Genomic DNA, 21,799 nt, shown 5'->3' with positions numbered 1-21,799 from the left:
AAACCAGTTAAAGTCTCTCATATGGAAGTATGGGTATTAGGAAGAGCTTGAAGTGCAGTTGATGCAAACAGGGGATATGCATGTGTTTAAATGTATAGTGGATAAAAATAGTTATGGAGACAAGGCAATATGAGCTTAGATTAGATTGTGTATATATAATGTACTGTACTGTGACTAGGTAAATATGCACACAAAATACTTAACTAGGTTATGTGTATTCATTGTTTTCCCTTTCCATTACAGGGGGATTTGCACTAGTATTCCTGGTGAAGGGCAGCGGGGGTGTCCGATATGCCCTAAAGCGCCTGTATGTCAACAATGAGCAGGACTTGGAGGTGGCACGCAATGAGATCAACATTGCGGTGAGTTGGTAGCATCACTTTGAGGTGTGATTCTCCAAACATGGAAGTGTCTTTGTCAGAAATACATTTAGATGATATGGACAAGACATATCTTTTAAATGAGAGGACTGTACCTTTTATACTCTAACTTGGCACAGATTTTTGTCCTTTTGCAGCTTGCTTCACACAGGGTGATAGCAAAATGAAGCAATACAGTACAGGGGCTCAGCATCATTTTTTGTAGCACTTCTTCGTGTCTAGTCCCCTTTACTAATGTTAATTTATTGTTACAACTCAGCATTTGAAATGAGATGTCATATTTAGGCCAAGATAGAGTAAAAGAAGACTAATTGACTCGTCCTTCTTGGTACAGAAAATGTTAAGTGGTCCACGTACAGTGGTGGGGTACGTGGACTCGTGTGTGACCCACATAGGTGGTGGAGTTTACGAAGTGTTGCTGCTCATGACCTACTGCAAGCGACACCTTCTCCACCTCATGAACGAAAGGTCGGCTTCCCTCATCCACTATTTGTTGTTGTGGCCCCAGGCTCATCTGAATGTGAACCTGGTGGACTACAGGCTGGAGTTTCTCTTTTCCTGCACTCTGCCATCCTTCTTTTGGGGTATAGGGAGGGATGTTCTGGGTACATTGGTGTTACCACATGAAGACATCCCTCTCCAACACTTTTCACTGGTTGATATACCTGTACAGTTATTTCTCACTTAACTCCTTCACACCCAGGATGTATGTGCTGTGCCCAGTAGTATGTCCGCGACATACGCCTTTACGTCCTATTATATCAATGTTTTCTCAGTGCTTTTCACTTGGTGGTACAGAGGTGTGGGAGTATTTTCTGAGTCTGGTATAGGCCACTGAAGCTCTCAGAAGCTCTGCCCACGAACCATTCATGCACGTCTGGGTGCAGAAGAGTTAATGCTGCAGATATGTTGCAGAAAATTATGATGTTAAGTTAAATTTAGTATTATTAAGTGCTGTAAGCCTGCAAGAAAAATTGCTTCATTCACTGAAAGTCATATTTAAGTTTGCAAGCATCAAAATATCTCAGATGTTTTGATTAGGGGTATGTGAGTACTGTACGAGGTCAGTTCAGAGAGTATGTGACCATGGCATAGTAGCTAACCTATTGAGCTAGGACTCTAATGCCCCTCAGTGTAGGCCCCTTCTGACTTGAAACTCATAGCCCAGTTTTTTTTCCACTGCCTGAAACATTTTTCACAGTTGGTTTTCGTCTGTCTACTGCAGGTGCTTCATCGCATTCATCATAATCTCTTCACTTGTTCCAATTCAGGAACCCGTCAGCGGAGTTTTGAGCCAGGGCAATAGCCAAAAACCACTCAGGACCATGTCTGGTGAGTAGGGAGCCTGCTGGACCTGTGCGATGTTGTGCTTGGCCAACAATCTCAGAAGCAGTTAAGGAAAATAGGCAGGGGCATTGTCATGGTGCAGCTTCCAACTTGCTGCATTCCAAAGGTTTGGTCTCTTCCACAGAACTGCATCATGAAGACAATGGATAACGTTGACTTAGGACTATTTTTTGACAGCCTGACCTTCTGGTGCGTATTTATGATGTACAACATCACGGTAGTCAAAAAAAATTGTCAACATGCGAGTGCATTTCACCTTGTTGCGGATCAGTTGTGCTTTTTTTGGCCAAGGCAACCCTGCATGCTTTCACTGAGATGATACTGCTTTGGTTTCTGGGTTGTACCTGTACACCCAAGTCTCATCTCCATTGATAGAAGTCTTCAGAAAGTCTGGATCTTGATTTGGACACTCCAACATGTCTTAAGCAATGTTCATCTGAGAGATCATGATGAATGTGACAAAGTACCTGCTTTAGATACCAAAAACTGACTCTGAAAAATGTTTCAGGCAGTGAAAAGAATGCTGGGTTATGTGTGTTAAGTCTGAAGGGGCCTACTTTGAGGGGGATTAGTGTCCTAGCTCAACAGGTTTGCTAGTTATTTTTTCAGAGCCTAAGGTTGGATACCTTCTGAACAGATTCTGTTCACAGTGTTAAATCTGATATGATGATTATGGTGATGATTTTAACTTTCATTTCAGGATCAACACAGGGCTAACTGAGGCTGAAGTTCTTAAAATTTTCTGTGATGTTTGTGACGCTGTATCCAGACTCCACCACGCCAACCCTCCAGTCATACACAGAGACTTAAAGGTAATGTTTGTTTGGTGACTGCTTTTCTGGACTGATTAACAGACAGTCTTATGATCAGTTCCCTATCATTACTTTTTTTTCTTTTTCCTCCAGGAAGGACAAGGAGAATGTAGAATCTTCCCTTGTCCTCTGTTCCCTATGCAAAAACAAACTTGAATATTATAAGAGGAATACAAATAGTTTCATTGATATATACCGGTATATATATATTACTTTGTAAGAAGATGAGGACGGGAGAATTCAGAAACTATCTTCGTCTGTGCTCTTCCTGAAAATAAATGTGTTGATCATAAGTTTGTTAGTTAATCCAGGCTTTCAAGCTGGCATAGCAGCTGGTGTTTATGGTATAAAGAAGATACAGATGCAGATACAGTTGTCTTGTGCAAAATAACGATTCCTTACCACACAAAGGATCATGTATCCGAAACCTGCATACCTGGAATTTAATCCGATAGCTGCTACGTACCTCATATGAAGAATAGCATGTGACCGCTACGTACATCATATGATCAAGCTCTCTCTCTCTCTCTCTCTCTCTCTCTCTTTTTTTTAAGGCGTGCTACATTTTTCACCCAAATATCCTTAAATGGCATACCACGGCCAAACTAAGGTAAATAATGAACTCCTATTTGGTTTTCCTATTCTTTTCCCTGCACTCTTTCATGTATAAGAGCAAAAATTATTTTTTGAAAAAAAAAAAAAAAATGTGCATGGGGGGATCGACCACAAAACCTAATGCCACAGTTAATGGGTTAAAAGCAAATTATGTTAATGATATGTAACACTTCCCCTTGCAGGTTGAAAACATCCTGATCAGCAGTGGTGGTAGCTGTGTGTTATGTGATTTGGACTAAGAATACCATGAGTGCATTTTTTTTATTGTCTTCATACCATTTCATTCAATTTTTATATTTTATTCATGGTGTGGTATTTGATTCATGCTGTTTTCACAGTTTCTTTCTGCTTTTGTATTGCATTTTGTTCATTTGGTCTCCATGCAATTATATTAAGCTTAAAGTTATTCATAGGAACCAAAGTGATGATAAAATGGCAGTAACACTTTTCATCACAGGTTGAGAACATCCTAATTAGCAGTGATGGTAGCTATGTATTGTGTGACTTTGGTTCGGCCACGTCGCGGGTGCTGTGCGGTCCGGGAGATGGGGTGGCCAAGGTGGAGGAGGAGATACAACGCTACACCACCCTGGCATACCGCGCCCCGGAGATGATCGACCTCTACCTTGGCCGCCCCATTACCACAAAATCTGACATTTGGGTAAGTTTGGCTTCAACCCCTTCAGCCTGAAGATGTTGTTTGCCCTTTGCACTTTGGCTTGACATCTTGGAAGGGTTAGATAGATTGATAGTTATGTACAGTAAGGCTGTGATATAAGTTGCATTTTTTACCTTACAAATTTGCTATTAAATTCATGGTAACTTACAGAAAAAGTGTCCTGTACATTTCCATTTCGTCCTTTAAAGTTTTCCAATTTCTCTTAACCAATGCACCAGTTGTATTGTGATATTTTTTCAAATTTTGGAACACATCCTTGTACTAGAAAGTATTAGATGTACCTTGAGATAGTTTGATTATGTGGAGAGAGTGGAAAATGAGAGACTGAGTAGGAGAGTACATGTGAGTGAGGTGGAGGGGGTGAGAGAAAGATGGGGATTGGGTGGAGAGGTATATGAGAGAGGGGGATGATCTGGAGAAAGGACAACCTGGTGGTGGAGAGGTGTATGAGAGAGGGGGTAAACTGGAGAGAGGGCAGCCTGATGGTGGAGGTCACTGTGACATGGAAGCAGTGCATTTGTGGCAGCCTCTTCAAGGGTTAAGGCATCTGGATGTAGTTAGACAGACAGATAGATATAGATCAATCCTTGACTTGCATTGAGGTCTCCCTGTACCCGTTATTTTATCAGCGGACGGTATTCCAATCTTCCTCCTAGGCACTTGGTTGTCTGCTGTACAAGCTGTGTTTCTTCACTCTACCTTTTGCCGAGAGTCCTCTGGCCATATCTTCTGGAAACTTCACTATCCCAGACAATGCAAGATTCTCCAAACACCTTTTAATGATCATACGTAAGTGTTTGTGTGCTTATGTTTTTTGACTTCTTGATTTTTTTTTTTTTTTAATAACAGAACAGAGGAAGGAAAAACAAAAGAATAAAAAAACAAAAACAAATTCATGCACCAGATTACTGGTGTCCGCTGTTTATAAAATATCTGTAACAGTTAGACTTGAACAGCAGTAGGTTGAAGTCTGGAGGGAAACAACACTGGGGAAGCGAGTTCCAGAGAGATGCAGTTCGGGGAATGAAAGAATTCTGATAGGCAGAAGTTCTGCAGTATGGCTGAGTGACATTCCAGTCATGAGTGCTGCCAGCTGCCCGTGTAGCACGAGGGAAGGCGTGGAGAGGTGACACCATGGACGCAACTTTGTCTGAGCATTTGCTGTAGAAATATCTAAAATAACGCAAGGGAGGCAACATTCCTTCTTACTTGTAGGGGAGGTAGTTTATTAGTAATAGCAGGGTTATTAATAATTCTAACAGCTTTGTTCTGAATTTTGTCTACTTGTTTTGATGCAACCTCTCCACATCCGCTCCACAAGGATGAGCAGTATTCAAGCTGAGAGCGCACATGACTCTTATGAATCATAACTAACGGCTCATCAGTGAAGAAGTTACGGACTCTGTACAATACTCCAAGACTCTGCTACTGAAGTGTTTATTTAAAGTTCCACCTGAGAATTTTTATATGATAAAGTACAGTGATGAGAAAAAGAGAATTGTTGATAAAGCTTGTAAATGTCGATCTTGCACTTGTACAGTTAAAGAGGAATATGAGAGTAATTAAATTGAAAATAAAGGCATACTTTAACTTTTCCATTTTATTTTGAGGGTAATTAAGCCCAAAGCAGGGGGAGCTTGTAACATTTTGTTCTTTTTATGACAGTTGAATGAATGTGATGAATGGCTTCATATTAAAGCTCCTCTGTGTCATTATGTGATTGCTGCAGTTTACTGTTGATTTAATTGTTTAATGGCAAAGACAAAGAAAAATAGCACGATGATCTGATTGGATACAAGACAGTGAATTCATAAGTATGGAGAGGGGAAAAAAAAAAAGGAGTTTACAGTCTAGTACCGTATTTTTTAATTCTTTCAGGATACATGCTGGACCCTGACCCCGACACTCGACCTGACATCTTCCAGGTGGCCAGTCTAGCATATAAGTTGGCAGGCCGAGAGTGCACCATAAGGAATAACAATGTAAGTCACACACACACACACCTTTATTCTGCTTGTTATAGTCTGTTTATTCTAACTGTGGAAAACTGAGCCATGCCCTTAGTGTGAGTGCCAACCTGTGATAGAGTGATTGAGAGTGCTCCATCTTGAATATCAGTTCGTCACACACACTTACTCGGTGTACTGTAGTCTGTTTATTTTAACTTGGCAGATCTAGACCTTTCCACCAAGTTGAATGCTGAGCTGTAATTAATTTGAGGTTGAGAGTGATGCATGGTGCAGTGTTGAAGAATAACGGCCTATTATCCATTTCAGAGGCGGAGTTGCGCTGTTTTTCGCAAATATCTCCTAAGCGAATCGTTGGATCAGTATGATATTTCAACACAGTACTTTTGACATCCGGGCCTAATTTATGACCCTTAAACCATACTGCTACATATGTTACATTAGGAGTTTACTGAAGGAAATTAAGCCTAATCCAGTCATCAAATCTAAGGTGTTATACAAAATCGGACGAGTGCGACTGTGTGGGGTAGCTCCTCCACTAACACCCTGAACAACCCTCAGACCATTCCTTCCCTACCCCCCAATATCGCGTTCACCCCCTCCCCGTTTCCCTCTTCACTCCCAGTCACACTATCCCTCTCCCATCTTTGCACTTTCGTTTTCTTTTTTCATTTTAATTGCATACATAATATTTGAATATGACAGTATGTATATACTTATCATACATTAGTAATATTATTTAACACAGTTACACAGTATTGTAATAATGGTAATAATTTCTCCGAGAAGGTTCAGGCAACAAGTGATACAATTTGTAGTTCGTGAATTGCAATGGTTGACCATAAACACTGCAAACATATAGGCATAGCTTCTGTTACATGTACGTAATCATCCTGATGTACAGTACTTTCTACGCGAAATACGACTTGCATCCATTGCAAATAATCATATCAATACGTGTACAACTACATAACATTCTTACATTATAATACAGTGCTGGGATAATGAGGGAGGGACACAAGAGTGATGAAGGAGGCGAGGAGCTCGGGGAGAATAGGAGGGATAACGAGGACGAGAAGGGGGAGAAGTAGGGGTAGTTAAGGAATAGTTTGGGAGGGTGTTGGGGGGGCAACACTTTCCTTCGAATGCGTCAACATGACTAGTTGACTTTCTGTTATTTTTCACGAGTAAACTCCTCACATAACAAATAGCAATATGGTTTAAGGGTCATAAATTAGGCCCGGATGTCAAAAGTAGTGTGTTGAAATACCATACTGATCCAATGATTCGTTTAGGAGATATTTGCGGTAAACAGCGCAACTCCGCCTCTGAAATGGATAGTAGTAGTTTTTGCAGTAATATCAATCTGTCATCTGCTAGGGTGGTTGAAGCATCTTTGCCAGGAAATTTACAGCAGTTACTTTCTTATTTCAGGGTCCCACTTGTTTGAAATAAAGGGATATCTGGTTATGGTGACCAACATATTGATCAGGGAGAACTGGCCACATACTTATTGGTAAAGTAGCTAATGTGGTGGTGGGATAAGGCACTCCAACCAGATATGGCATGTAAGGGTTTATAGCTGAGGGGTGGGTGGGTTTAAAGTGAGTATAATGTTACTCAGGTGAAGCACCTAGTCTGTCAGTCAGTTTATAGTCGGATGGTGTAATCCCATAAGGGGTGGCTGTTTGTCTTTGAGTTAGTTGTTTTAAGAGGTGGGACACTAACCCTCCTCCAACCCACTTGTTGACTTGCAGGGAACACGTGTAAGTTGGTTATATGGTTACCACCTATTAGGCATGCCACTCAGCGTAAAGCCACCTGAAAATGAAAGAATAATAATAAAAAACAGAAAAAGATGGGAGAAATAGGAAGATAAGAGGACAGACACAGAAAAAGAAAGACAAAGATGAAGGAAGAAGTAGGCAACACTACATCAGGTGAGTAGATGATAGTTGTCACCACCTACCCCTTAAGGACTGGGACTAATTAGCCCATCCTCAGACCCTTATGCTCTTCATGGGACAAAAATAGAGTGGATGATGGTGGATGGATGGCTAATGCCATTGTTTGTCAGTTGTGTAATTTTCTTGCATCAGTATCTTCTGTGATTTTTTTTTTTCTCTCTCTCGATGGAACTGAGCTTTTGAAGACTTGGCTGATGTGTAAATGCTTTTGTGGTTCATTTTGCTGGACATGCCATGTGATAGTTTTCATTCCCAAGTGTGTTTCTCTCTTGTGTCCTGCATATTTAAAATTTTGTGCCCGACTGAATTTCTTGACACGGTCATTGGATCAGGTAAATCAATTCATAAATGTCCTTAAATGACAGTTATTTTTTATTCTTACATATCTCAGCAGTTGTCTTACTTCCCTGCCTGCAGCAGCATGTATTATCTCAAATTGTTTGTTTATTTTTATTTTAGTTTATTTATTTATTTTTTTGTGCCCTGGCAGAATTCCTCGATACAATCTCTAGATCAGCTGAGTCAGTTGTTGAGTGAGCGTGAACAGCAGTCGTCAGTGAAGCTGAGTCGGGTGAGTCAAGGCCCAGTGATCGAGAGTACGTCGGTGGCCCCCCGGCAGCGGCCCAAAGCATCACAGCACCCCACTGCACCCCATCCTCTTGGCCTCACACTCAACACACAAGGTCTGTACACATGCATACCGGAAATTTTTCCATATACTGTACTTGCTGAGCCTTATGTAGGGACATTATACAAACCAAACTGGATGAAACCCTTCCGAACAATGACCACTACACTTTTCATTTTCCTGTCTTCCAAGTTAGGAGTGAAGGATGCCAAGGTTAGGATCAAATTACGTGTCATTCACATTGATGATAAATTACCATATTTTACAGCCTTGAAGAGAAATATTGCAACATCAAGTGATAGTGGTAGCACACAGCAGCAGGCTCCAGCTCAGCAGTTGACACAGCAACAGCAGCAGCAGCAGCAGCAGCAGCAATCACAGATGCAGCAACAGCAACAAGTCCCACAACACAGCCAGCCAGGACCTCAGCCAGAGCTGAGTCCCACGACAGCCTTTCCTCCGGCTGCACTGTTTGGGCCAGGCACCTTCCCCCCAGCACAGCAGTCCTTCCCTCCTAGTCAGTTTGCATCAGCAGCAGGCGGCCCTAGTGCAGCAGCGGCAGCCGGTAGCAGTCATCCCTCAGGCCTCGGTGCCCCAGCTGGCTCAGGCTCCCTTGAAGCATTTTTCCCACCCTCAGGTAAAGCACCCAGTGCGAGTCAGTCATGTTCTGTTGCCACCAACCCTTTCCTCTCGTATGTTCCTCCCTCAACCCCCACCACAGCCACCGCCACTACACCTCCTGGCACTAACACTCACTCACTGCTTAATCCTGTAACCATGCATGCTGGGAGTTCTTGGTGGAGGGAAATAGTCGAGGGTAATGCAGCATCCATGCCCAGTGCTCAGACCCCCCAGGTTGCCTCTGAGGACCTGCTAAGCTTTAGCGAAGTTAACACTAGCACCAGTGATGCCTCTAACATGGAAGCAGCTAAGACACAGATTATGCGGATGTTTGGGGCGAGTGGGTTGGCAGGTGAGATGGGGGCAAGAGTGTGTGGTAATGCACCCCCTAGACATACACTTTCTCAGGGGCCAACGTCCACTCCACACTCACGCCCACTGACTGTGCCGGTGAGGGTTGGCTTCTCTGCTGTGAGTGAAAACAGTTATGTGATAAATAACAACGGGTGTGGGTGGGTGGTGAAGGAGCAGCAGTGTAGCAGACAGATATCCACAAATATCCGAAATACTGTAGTTCCCAGTGTACCCCCTGCCCACTGCCACCCCTACGCCACCCTGTCTCGCCTTCCCTCCTCTGTCTCCCTTGCCAACAACAATGGCCATGTCTCCCCGACAGATAATGGGGATCTTATCCAGTTCTAGTTTATATATGGTTCATAATGTGACTTATTCTCGTCTGCCATAATCATGTTTACCTCAGCTATCTTAGTAATACTCAAGCTTTAACTTAATAGTGTTGCTCAAAAGAAAAAGGCATTAATAGCTAATGCTATGTCCCATATTAGTATATATTCAGTCTTCACTGGTATGTGATAAAGTGGCATATATATAGCTATATATATATATGTTTATGACAAAATACTATATATATATGTATATTACATAGAATGTGTTCACTATTTTCAAAATACATTTAAGAAATACGTACGTTAACGTAAAAACAAATCATATATACGGTATACAGTACAGTATATGCATAATATTTGCAATGGCCTGCCTTGTATATTAGGCAGTTGTTAATGTGGGTGACACTGCAGTATTACTGATCTTCCCAAGTTACCAATAAAAGAAGGGCCCAATGTGACAGTGTTTTCTTTCACACCTTCTCTCTGGTGCGCTTCTTGCTTAACATGGGAGGTTGGTTGGCCTGGCTTCTCGCTCGCTCTTTAACCCCTTGAATCTGGCGATGTGTTAATGTATTCTTTGCTACTGCCAGACATTAATATTGAATTTTGGAGAGCCCTTTCGAACAGGACAGGGTAGATATAGTCTTCATTAATTCCTTTACTACTATCCATCCATCCATTATCCAATTCTACGTTGCCCCATGAGGAGCGTAGAAACCCTCATGGAGCAAGAAGGCAATTTAAAGAGAAACTTTTTGATGTGGAAGGAATAGATAAAGTCTTCTGTTAAACCCTCACTAAAGGGGTCTACCAGGTTCAATAAACTCATCTGGCATAGCAAGAAGTAAATAAAAAATATAATTGGATTGAAGGGGTTAACTCTGACACTTGGTTCTTACTGGCCCTTCATTTATGGGTAATGGTGACAATCTTCTGATCTCCAGTAGCTCAGCACATAGACCTTGCAACCTTAGTCATAGAATAAGGAGTTTTGAAATCGCTTTTTTTTTTTTTTTTTTTTTTTTAAGGACTATTCACCTATTAACTCTAAACCCAGAAGTGTCTTTTTTTCATTTTGTTCTTGCCCTCAGATGATTTCATGCAGTTTTGGAAGAACTTGATGAGCTGATTGGGTTGGATATAGCCTTAAATAAACCCCTTTAGTACAAGAGGCCATTCCTAAGCTGAATGAAATCAACTGCTAGTAGCAAGTATAAACCAAGAAGGATGTTGCCTGGAGTCAGGGGTTTAAAACTGATGAATAAAATTAGTCTGCAGTATTGAGCATTTTTTTGAACTGATATGATAATAGAAAAAGGCCAAGACTGATTGGCTGTGTTGACATTTGATCTATATTGCACTCTTTTTTTCATAGTGCACTCTCTTTAGCAGAATTGATAACTGTACATTATGTAACATTTATTTCAAAACTCAGGCAAGTAATGTGAATTCTTAATGAATGATGTAATTTTCTGCATGTTACTACATCTGCTTTTTAAAAGTTAGAATTTAACAGTTACTTATGAAGGAAATAGTTGACACCTTTTCTTTTCATGGGAAATATTTACTTTATTTGGGACAGTTGAAGGACCTTGCCAGTTCGGTTCATATCTCTTCAGTTTGCTTTGTGTATTTTTCTGACTATTTTCAGGGTGATAAATTACCTTTTCCTGCTGAAAAATTTCCCACTGTTTTTATAATCACATTGCTTAAGCCATACCAACGGTTGTTTGGTTCTGGTGTAATGGAAGGTTCTTATTCAATGTACTCAAAGGTGGATTTTGTTTCCCAACTGGATGCTAGGAGATTAAATTACTAGGTACAATTAAGATAGGTTAGGTTAGGTTTAGTTAAACAGTTAGGTTAGGACAGTCCTTTCCACCAATTTGCTGGTGAATCAAATGAATTTACAGTGGAACATAGCTGAAAACAATGGGGAAACAGATTAACCATCCTGGAAATAATCAGAAAAATATAACAGACCATCATGAAGAAGAACTGATTTAGTAAGGTGCTTCTGGTACCTTAAATAAAGCATATGTTTACTCTTTTCACTATAACCAGGGTTCCTTGTTCATGGAAGTAGAAAAGATTTGACTCCTGGAATCTCTACAGTAGTTCTTTGATGAGAAAGGTGATAGTTTCTCTTTCATTTGAAGTGTTCATTTGCCATGTGGTTTGTTCTGATAAATTGGTTCCCAGACAGGGTATGAGTTTATTGATTTCAAAATAAATAAGAGCGTCAGGTTGATAAATATAGTGATTGGTGAGGAGAGTCAGTTTCAAGCCTGTACTCTTTCAAAAAGGCATGTAAATAGACTTGTTTATTGCTTTATTTTTATATTTTATATATTGGTTATTAATTTATCCATTTTCTGTTGTTGGCCTGTTTTGGGGTGAGATATGGGCTTGGAACCAAATTTTCTCAGACTGAAGGGTAAATTGGAAGGTCTTGCAAATTCTGAGACGTCGTGTGGTGAGTGAGTGAGTGTAGGCCACCACATATATGCTATGATGCACATTGCTTTTATCAGCACAAAGCTTAATGTCATGACTGTATATTCGTCATAAATAATGTCCGCATTCTAGATGGCATAGGAGATTTCATATCTTGTAGCAATTCATTTTGTGTAATGTATTACACCTTAATATTCTCATGTATATTAGTTACAGCTTATTAGTGGCACAGTTTGCATCAGTAACTTACATGAGGATATCAAGGGGTAATGTGCAGAATAAGTTGTTAAAGAAGAGGTGTCAGGAAATCTCCAAAGCCGCATACAGTATGACTCTAAATGTCCACCAGCATTCCATATCAGAGCACATTTTAAAACTTGCACACTTGCTATTTTGCATGATTATATTGTTTTTTGCTTACATTGCACCACTATGCTGATATTTAAATAAATTTCACCAGACACAACAAAACTTTAGAAAGGAAATTGTCATTGATGATGAGCAGACAGTTTGGGAGGTTATTAAAATACTTCACTACAAAAACAAAAATGGATGCTGTTTATGTTCTCCTTTGCTTCACAGTAAGCATAAAGAGACATCCCAAACAATTTACCTCTCTCTCTCTCTTTCTGTTATATATATGAATGTATATTTATATATATATATATATATATATACACAACATATACAGGGCTCTTGCTAACTGCCGATGGTTGCGAGCCATTTGGCTCCTAAGGTTTCAGATTTATGAGCCAAATAAATTTTTAGTAGCCAAACTGACTACGAGCCGAAATATTTTATGAGCAATAAATATATTTAATTATTTACACATTGTGATGATTAGAATCATAAAATGAGGTTTTAAACATTCACATTGGTGACAAGGAAAGACTTAATAATCAATCACCACCTGCTTTTTTGTTCATTTAAGTGAGATTTACTTAATTTCTAGTTTACTGGGTTTTGAAGTGGATGTATTTTCTCCTCGCCAAAAGGCGACTTACATGTAAGGTATGTTCACCAAAAGGAAAAAATACTCGCATTTGCAAGCTGTGGCTCACCAAACAAGAGCTCTGATATAAATATATTGGCATAGCTATTAACAAAAAACAAAGCAAGAAAAGTTGCTTCTTTGCCTCCATATTTTACTACATGTTTCTCATAATAGATAAGAACTGTTAGTACAGTATTTGTTAATATTATGCAATCAGAGTTATTTTACAGTACAATATGCAGAGATTTGATACTTGCTGTCTAGCTTCGTAAGACAGGTTAATGAATTAATTTGACTTTTCATTCTGTGTTGACAAAGCTGACCAAGCAGTCAAAAGACATGAGGACAGCACAGTAAACATCAGTGCTGGGTTAGAAATAAAAGGTAAAGTGTGGAGAGTATTAACCTGTTGGGTTGTTAATAATAGAGAATTATAGCAGAAAGTGAGGAGGTAATGGTAAATAAATTGAAAAGTATATACCAAAGCAACAGGTCTTAACCATCTTATTCCCTGCTGAGCTGCAAACCCCATATGAGGCACAGTGAAGGTCTGCACAGGTTAAGCTGCAAGCCTCATATGTGTCACAATTTACATTGGTTAAAAAGCAATGTTAGGGGAGGTACGCTGCCTTACAAAGAATCTGCCCAGCAGGGGTTAAACTATACCTTAGGACAAATTGTGAACAAAGTCTGCAATCCACATAATATATTTGGATATATAAGTACACAGGAAAATAAATAAAACAGTCGACTGATTGAGTGCAGTATAATTATAATAATGAGTTACTTGAGAGGAGCATGTGGAGTGACATGGAGGGACAGGTTGACGAATGAAGAAGTGAAGGAACGTTGTGGGATAGATGTGAATGTGGTTGAAAAGATTAGGAGAAATACACTGAGGTGGTTTGGACATGTGGAGAGGATGGAGAATGAAAGACTGACTAAGAGGGTGTATGTAGGTGAGGTGGAGGGAGGGAGAGGGAGGGGTAGACCGAGGATGAGGTGGAGGGATGGAGTTGAGAGGTATATGAGGGAGGGGGGGGTGAGTTGGGGGGAGGGGAGTCAAATGGTGGGTGACAGAGTGACTTGGAGGCGTTTTGTCTGCGGCCACCCTGTGCGGGATTAGGGCGTCGGGCTATAGATAGATAGATAGATAATTATAATAGGCATCAATAAATCTTAAGTTGTATGAAAGATGTCACTAAAATAGATCTGCAAAATTTTTTAGAGAACTGAATGTGGCCAATGTGGCCTACAATAGAGACCTTGATTTTGGGTAATGACCCAAAGTTGAAAGACAGTGAGAAAAAAGGTTTTCTGAAAGTAAATACAGTAGATATAAAAGCAAAGTAATGATGTTTCTAAGGAAACTGATAGTTTCTTTAAGTATGGAATTATAGACGAAAATTTTTTTTTGGATGGATCATGCAGCAAACTCCCAATTATCCGTTGTTGCTATATCTGGTGCTATTGGCTTGGCTCTATTATGGCAATATCCAGCAAAATTATGCAATACCTGTATCCGGCGCTGAAACGGGATGTAACTGGCATGTCCTAAGCTGGTGTTGAGATGTATTAACTAGCTTTTAAACGGTAGCTAACCAGTGCTGTATTTATTTTATCATTACTTTACTGGATTTTATGCTTAATTTTCATCTTTAACTAATAGACAAGTTTTTAGGATAGAGGGTCAAGACAGATAGTAATGCAGTATCTGGCTCGATGCTGAATATTGAGCTGATGGCGGGTACTATGCAATATCCGGCGTTTCACGTTGTTTGGCGTAGGGCTTGGGTGAATTACGCCGGATAATTAAGAGTTTACTGAAATGGGAGGAGACAGTCTTGAAGAGGTGGAGATGTATTATGCAAATGTGTTATAGATTTAATGAGATCAACCCTGTAAGGATGAAGTACTTCGCAATGGTGGGGGGGGGGGGAAAGAGCCTCAACAGTTCTGTAGGCGCTAAAGAGATCGCTTTAGGGAAAAGTGTGATAGACAGCAAAGAAGGGTATAGGTTGCTTGGTTGTGTAAAGGGGGTAAAGTGCCACAGCAAGATGTAGTTAAAAGATTAAAATCCAAGAAATAGTTGGGGTTTGTTGCTCACATAATGTCATCCAGGTGCCTGCGGCTGATCATTCTTGTCCTGAGTATCTGGACTGAGTGTAAAGGATGTGACATTGTTTGTAGAAGACAGACTTCAATAGTGAATGAATGATGCTTTCAAGAGTATGGGCTACAGAGATTACTTTTTCAGAACTTGCTGCAGCCATAACCAAAATGGTTTAAGTAACAGAACTTCTGTGAAAACTCTGGTAAGGTAGAAAGATCTGTTGGTGTGTTGTGAGAGGCATAGCAATATATGTATATATCTGTATCCATCCATCTATCTATCTGTCTATCTATATATGTGAATACTCAGAGACTGTATTTGCAATTGAATAGATTATGAAGAGGAGCATTCAAGAGAATGGTAGAATATTACAGGAGTGAGGGAAGTAGTAGTGTAAGATTGATATATAAGATGAAGTAGCCTGGCGATGGTTCTACCCAAGCCATAATCTGCAGAGGAGTTCCCAGGAGGATTCTAGGTACTAAGAGAGAGTTAGGAAAAGTTACTGAATTTGCTTTAGGATTAATACTTGGTTGGATAGTCTTCGAACTCACACTTTGTCAAGGTGTCAAGGGGGGGGGTTAGGTAGACTGAGGATGGGGTGGCAGGACGGAGTTGAGAGGTATACGGTATGTGGGTGTGTGTGTATTGGGGGGGAGAGGGGGATGGATAGAGGGATGCCTGGTTAGTGAAGGGCAGGGAGATATGGAGACAAGTTATTGATAATCATCCCTCCAGTATTTAGGGAATCTGGTAGTAGATGACAACAAATAGCCCTAGCATTATATCCATGTAAATAGTTCAGTTGTAGTGACTTTATGATATTTTGGTGCACTGGAGGACAGCATAACATTAGTGAATCTGGTATCTAGCCTACACTCTGAATCTGGTAATTCATGATAGTGTAGAGAGATCAGTGTGAAGAAGTAATGTTTGAGGATGGCCAGGCATTGAGATACCATTACGACTGAAGGTGGGGAGAGATGCTGTCCCAAGTAGGAATGATTCAGGTACGAGTAAGTGGTGACGAGACTGACATCTAGGACTTCCCTTGACTGAGAAGATGGAGGGATGGCTCCTGAACATTTCCTTAAGGGAGAGAAAGACCAGTAGGGAAATGCAACACAGCTGGTGTGAAGATTGGTGATATAGTTAGGGAGAGTAAAATGAGATGATTTGGCCATGTGTGGTATTTTTTAGAGGTGGCAAAAATAATCAGCACTAAGAGTGAGGGGGAATTCCTGAGGGAAGAAATGTGAGAAGAGGACAGAGAATGAGGTGGTATGATGGAATAGAGGTGCGCATGAGGAGGATTGGAGCCACGAAGGAAGTCGTGAGGGATTGAATGTGATGGAGACATCTCATCAGAAGGGAAGTTGGTCCCCAGCTGATGTAGTACAGACTATCTACGATCATCTAGCCCATGAAGATTTATATCAACAGAACAAAATTTGTGTTAGCCCAATCAAATTCTAGATGTACCAATAACAGAACGAGTATATTGAGACTGAAGCTGAGACTGCAAATTTCGGGAAGTGTTTAGTCTGCTATTAAGAGAGAGATGGAGCTTTCGTCTGCAGTATTTCTGAAACTCGGTGTGGACTTCATAGCAAAGAAAATGTGAAATAAGGCAACTTTTAATGAGGAATTACTGTTTGAGGAATATTTTCTCAGTGGCCAAGTGAAAAAACTGGTATGAACTGGTTGGTTTTTCTCTTGTAAATCCCATGCAAGCAAAAATCTGAGTATATGAAAAGCTGCAGCTGTATTTTGCATCTTTTGATATGTTATAAGTCCACAGCAATTTACAAAGAAGTTGCTTATTAACCAGTAAAATTCAATGATGTCTGTGGTTTGTTCTTGCTATGTCCAGGTGCCATTCAGCAAAAGAAAGGTCTGTCACATATTAAATAGCTTAATGAAGGCCATATCTAATCCCTCCTGTTTGAATAGCACTTTTGATACTGAAGAAAATCTGTTGGCTGCATGAATAATATGTGAAATATATCGTTGAATTAAAGTCAAAGTTCCATTGGTGCTTGTAAAACTGATTTTCCAGTTTCCCCTCAGTTTATAGTACCAGTTGTACTAAAAAAAAAAAAATGATACATGGAGAGAGGGGTAGGGGAAGATAGAGGATGAAATGGAAAAATGGTGTGGAGAGGTGCTTGGATGAAGGGAAGATATATAGAGGGTGAGGTGGAAGGATACGGAGGAGAGGTATATGATTGAGGGGAAGATAGAGGATGATGTGGAAGCATAGGGTGGAGAAGTATATGAATGAAAAAGGGAGAGGAATAGGTAGAAGGATAGGGTGGAGAATTATATGAATGAGGGTGGTTTGAGCTTTAGGTAAACCAGCCTGATAGCAGAGAACAGAATGACATGGATGCAATTATTTCATGCCCACCTCCTCTGGGATTATCCCATTAAATCTGATGACATACTGTTTTATTCATAATACCTCCAAATGATTTTTTTTTTTTTTTTTTTTTTTTTGAGAGACCATTTGTAGTGCTGGAGTTTGAAATGGACTCCATTTACCTTATCACAACCTCATTGCTCTCATTAAACTGAAGAAAGTCATCTGGAGGTAGTAAGTTCAGCATTAAAACTAGAAAACACTCAGCAAGTGCATACCTCCACCAGTGCCAGTGGTATTAAAAAGGATCCAGATCCAGATCTGTGGTGATATTGTGTGGAATACCTAGACTTTGAATTTGCCCCCAAATTTAATTAATTGTTCCTAGACCCTTGCCCCACTCTTCCACAAAATTTTATTGAATTTCATTGAGAACTTTTGGAGATATTGTGCAGGACACATAGGATCTAGATCTGGATCCAGATCCAGATCTGCCCCCAAATTTAATCAGTTCTTTCTTGGCCCATGGCCCACCCTTCCAAAAAAGTTCATTGGAAATCATTGAGAACTTTTGGAGATGTTGTGCAGTACGATCTGGATCCACCTCAAAATTTAATATCTTCTTCCTTGGCCCGTGGCCCACCATTCCAGAAAATTTCATTGAAATTCATTGTGAACATTTGGAGATATTGTGTGGACAGACAAACAGGCAAACCTAGGTGAATACATAACCTCCTCCAACTTTGTTAGCAGAGGTAAAAGCTGACATTGGATTGAAGGAGTTAAGGTATCTGGTTATAGATCTGATATATAATGAGGACTTGTGTAGTGTCCAGGGGAGAAGGGTACTGGGCCATATTTGATTCAGTCCCAGAAGGGATCAAAGGACTATTATGTAGATCCCATTACCTTCTGTGTACAGTAGTTGAGAAACTGAACCAGTTTTCTAGATCTCTCTGCCCTATTTATTTTCAGTTCAAAAAATCTCTCCTAGCCTAAATATAGTCATTTAAAATTAGAAAGGATGTACAGTAAAGGCCTAATGCTCTACACTTCTGAGTCAGGGATGTTTTCCAAAATGACAACATTTTCCAAGCAAATAAGTCTGTAAATCAGGAGAAACAGGTATATTACCATTATTGTTAGCAGTGGAACTGTTCAGGCAGTATTTCCATAATTTCCACAGACTTACAAAATATATCTAGAAAGGTAGCTTATAGCATGGACTAGCTGTCTATGGGTAGGTAAATTTTTAGAGTATTGTGGTTTGTGAAGTGAAGGAGCATTATGGCATTAATGTGGATGTGCTGGGAGCCATAAGGAGAGAATGGAGAATGTGAGGTTGGCTAGGAGGGTGTATGAGAGTGCAGTGGAGGGGGGGAGGCCAAGGATTAGATGGAGGGATGGGGTAGAGAGGTGGCTGTATGAGTCAGGGGGATGTCTGATGGCAGAGGAGAGAATGACACGAGACAGTTAATTTGCGGCCGCCCTTTTGGAGATTAAGGTACATTGATATAGTACATTGATAAAGAGAGAATTGTTGTATCTCTTCCATCCCTCAAACAATTGAAGAAGAGATGTTAGTAAAGTAATTAATGCAAAGAGAATATAAAAGGAAGCTCTGTAAGTTAATTTTCCCCAACCCTACATAGGCTACCCTGACCCATTCCGAGAAGGTGAAAGTGAGGGCGGCAGCGGAAGTCACAACCCCATCAGCAGTAGTACCGAGGGTCTGTTCCCACCCCACACCCCAGGCGGCAGCATCAGCACCGGACCCCAGAGTCTCTCCTTAAGTCAGGGTTCCATTGGTGGCATGGGCGCTGGTTCAGGAGTGGGACTGGTGAAATACGAGAGTGATACAACGGGCCTGAGTCACCACCAGCATCACCAGCAGCTTCCCACCCCAGCCTCACCCACACCCGGCCCCCAGCACCCACGCACTCACCGCCGCAACGTTTCAGACACTTCTGCCTTTAACAAGTGAGTTTTTTTTTTTTTTTTTTTAAGTGGTTAATAGGAAGAAAAGAGGATTGGTTAAAAAGCTATTGCAGATAAAGCAGAAAACTGAGTGTGGTGTAGGTCACATGTTGTTAGTGTTGGAGTTTATTTATTCATCATCATCAATGCAATCCTTGGCTCTGTTTGAGGTGGTGTTGATGATGATGATGGTGATGGTGATTAATGTATGCAACACCTTATTTGATGCACTTTTCCACAGGACATTTGCCACAGAGACGACGCAGTTCCTGGCCCCATTTGAGGCATCAGTGAAGGGAGCAGAGAGGGACGCGACTGCACCTGTCACTACCACCCAGCCTGAGGAAGCCACACAGGTAAACACTAGTGGTGATCAAGTGATCAAGGAAATGATGTGTGTGTGCAAGGATGCATGTTTGATCCCAGACAAAAGCATCTTTTTTTTTTTCTTTTAATGCACTTTGCACACACACACACACACACACACACACACACACACACACAATCATGCACGCACCAGATGGTCAGTTGATTGAAACTCAAGATAAAAAATGGGTGCCAAGCTCATGCCATGACCTCTGTATGTATGGAGAGAATGGAGAATGAGATATTGACTAGGAGAATGTATGTTATTTGGATGGAGAGGGAGAGGGGAAGGGGGAGACCAATGCTAAGGTGGATGGATGGGGTAGAGGTATGTGAATGAAGGTGATGTGAGTTGGAAGGAGGGCAGTGTGATGGCAGAGGATTGGATGATATGGAGGCAGTTTGTTTGTGGCTACCTTCTTCTGGATTTAGGCCTTCAGCAGTAGATAGGTACTGTAGATAGAACTTAATGTAATCCATCCTGAGTTCTGATTGACTTGCCATTTTTCAGGAGGGCCTGGTCAGCTCTGAGGGCAACCTTGCCTCTGATGTACGTGCTTGGAACCCCTTCAACGACATGACCCCCTTCAGTCAGATGTCTGAAGATCACATCTTTGGCGCTGAGTTTGACAAGATCAGACGAGGTTCACAAAGTAGTAAGTTATGACGAGTTCATATACAGTACACCCTCTTTATACTATACAAGTATTCAGTATGCAATAATTTGCTTCTATGATCAGTAATAATTTAGGTTCTTTTTTTGTGTTATGGTTGTTTTTCACTTATACAATTGCTGCATTGCCCAGTTTCTTGTTATATGACTGTTGTTCCCTTTTATACAATTGCTAGTTAACTTCATTATTTGATCGGTTTTCAGAAATGCATCCCAGTCATAAAACTAGGATGTGTTGTATATCCTTTCATTTGAACATGCATCCATGGTCTTGTGAAATCCAAACACACAGCATTATGGTTACTTTTGATTTTCTAAGTGGGAATAGGAGGAGGATTATTAAATTTATTTGTTGGGAAGAAGTCAGTTTTATTACAGTACAGTAGGGCACCAAGTTTTGCGACATCCAGATTGATGAAATGCACTTTCGCAGCGGCCATCAAATATTCCCATGACTGAACATTTACAACAAAAAAACACAGTTTCGCGTTCTCCAGCACCACAAGTTTTGGATTCTCACCACTTCGATGCCAGTGCCAACACTTAGTTTTGGCCTGCCTCCCACATGTTTTCATTGTGTCTGCAAGTTGACTGTTACACTCCCGCATCCTTGATTAGTAATTGACAGAAATGTGTCATCTTGTGCTTCAAGTGGAGCCAGAGGTGGACCAGGTGACAGTGGAAATGGTGTAAGAAGGCGTGAACCTGGAACAGCAGGCAATAAAGGGAAGACCAAGCATGACTACCACATGGGGGGAAAAAAACGCAAGTATGATGATGAGTTAAAAAATAAAGTCGTGGCAGAAATGGAAGAATTCTCAGGCTTTGTGGAGGAGCAAGAGAGGCAAGCTTCAAGGGAGAGGCATAACAGAGTGAATGTGCTGCATCAATGGGCACAACAAGAAAGTGGTGATGATGATGGAGATGGCGTTAGAGGCAGTGGTGGGGCCCACTAGCCCAACATAAAGCCTCGGATACCCCCCTAGCATCAAGTCTATTAAGCCCATCACCCCAGTCCTTCTAGAGAGTGCTGTGTTTGAATGGAGGGAGTCTATTTGTTGTATGTATAAGCCAATACATACTGTATTTAAGTGTACTGTACTGTATTTTATGATGTTTTTAATTTTTATGTTTTATTGTGAGTTACTTTATGAT

General features: G+C 40.7%; 1 protein-coding gene across 1 annotated transcript in view; it reads left to right on the top strand.

Moving 5' to 3' along the window:
- LOC145404482 (uncharacterized) overlaps nt 1-21,799 on the top strand; it is a 64,530-nt gene that overhangs the window by 6,013 nt on the left and 36,718 nt on the right. Inside the window, exons 2-12 of the mRNA XM_080276021.1 lie at nt 244-362; nt 715-848; nt 2,428-2,539; nt 3,612-3,815; nt 4,490-4,622; nt 5,712-5,815; nt 8,258-8,450; nt 8,664-9,032; nt 19,281-19,608; nt 19,847-19,961; nt 20,483-20,627. Of these exons, the coding sequence (XP_080132147.1) occupies nt 244-362; nt 715-848; nt 2,428-2,539; nt 3,612-3,815; nt 4,490-4,622; nt 5,712-5,815; nt 8,258-8,450; nt 8,664-9,032; nt 19,281-19,608; nt 19,847-19,961; nt 20,483-20,627 (1,956 nt within the window). The remainder of the gene's footprint in view (nt 1-243; nt 363-714; nt 849-2,427; nt 2,540-3,611; nt 3,816-4,489; nt 4,623-5,711; nt 5,816-8,257; nt 8,451-8,663; nt 9,033-19,280; nt 19,609-19,846; nt 19,962-20,482; nt 20,628-21,799) is intronic.

The sequence above is a fragment of the Coenobita brevimanus genome, chromosome 63, assembly GCF_032717465.1.
Source record: "Coenobita brevimanus isolate Jiangsu-jjx chromosome 63, ASM3271746v2, whole genome shotgun sequence".
In the NCBI taxonomy this organism is placed as follows: Eukaryota; Metazoa; Arthropoda; class Malacostraca; order Decapoda; family Coenobitidae; genus Coenobita; species Coenobita brevimanus.
The sequence above is the reverse complement of the archived record's forward strand: the minus strand, read 5'-3'. Positions and strand labels throughout refer to the sequence as shown.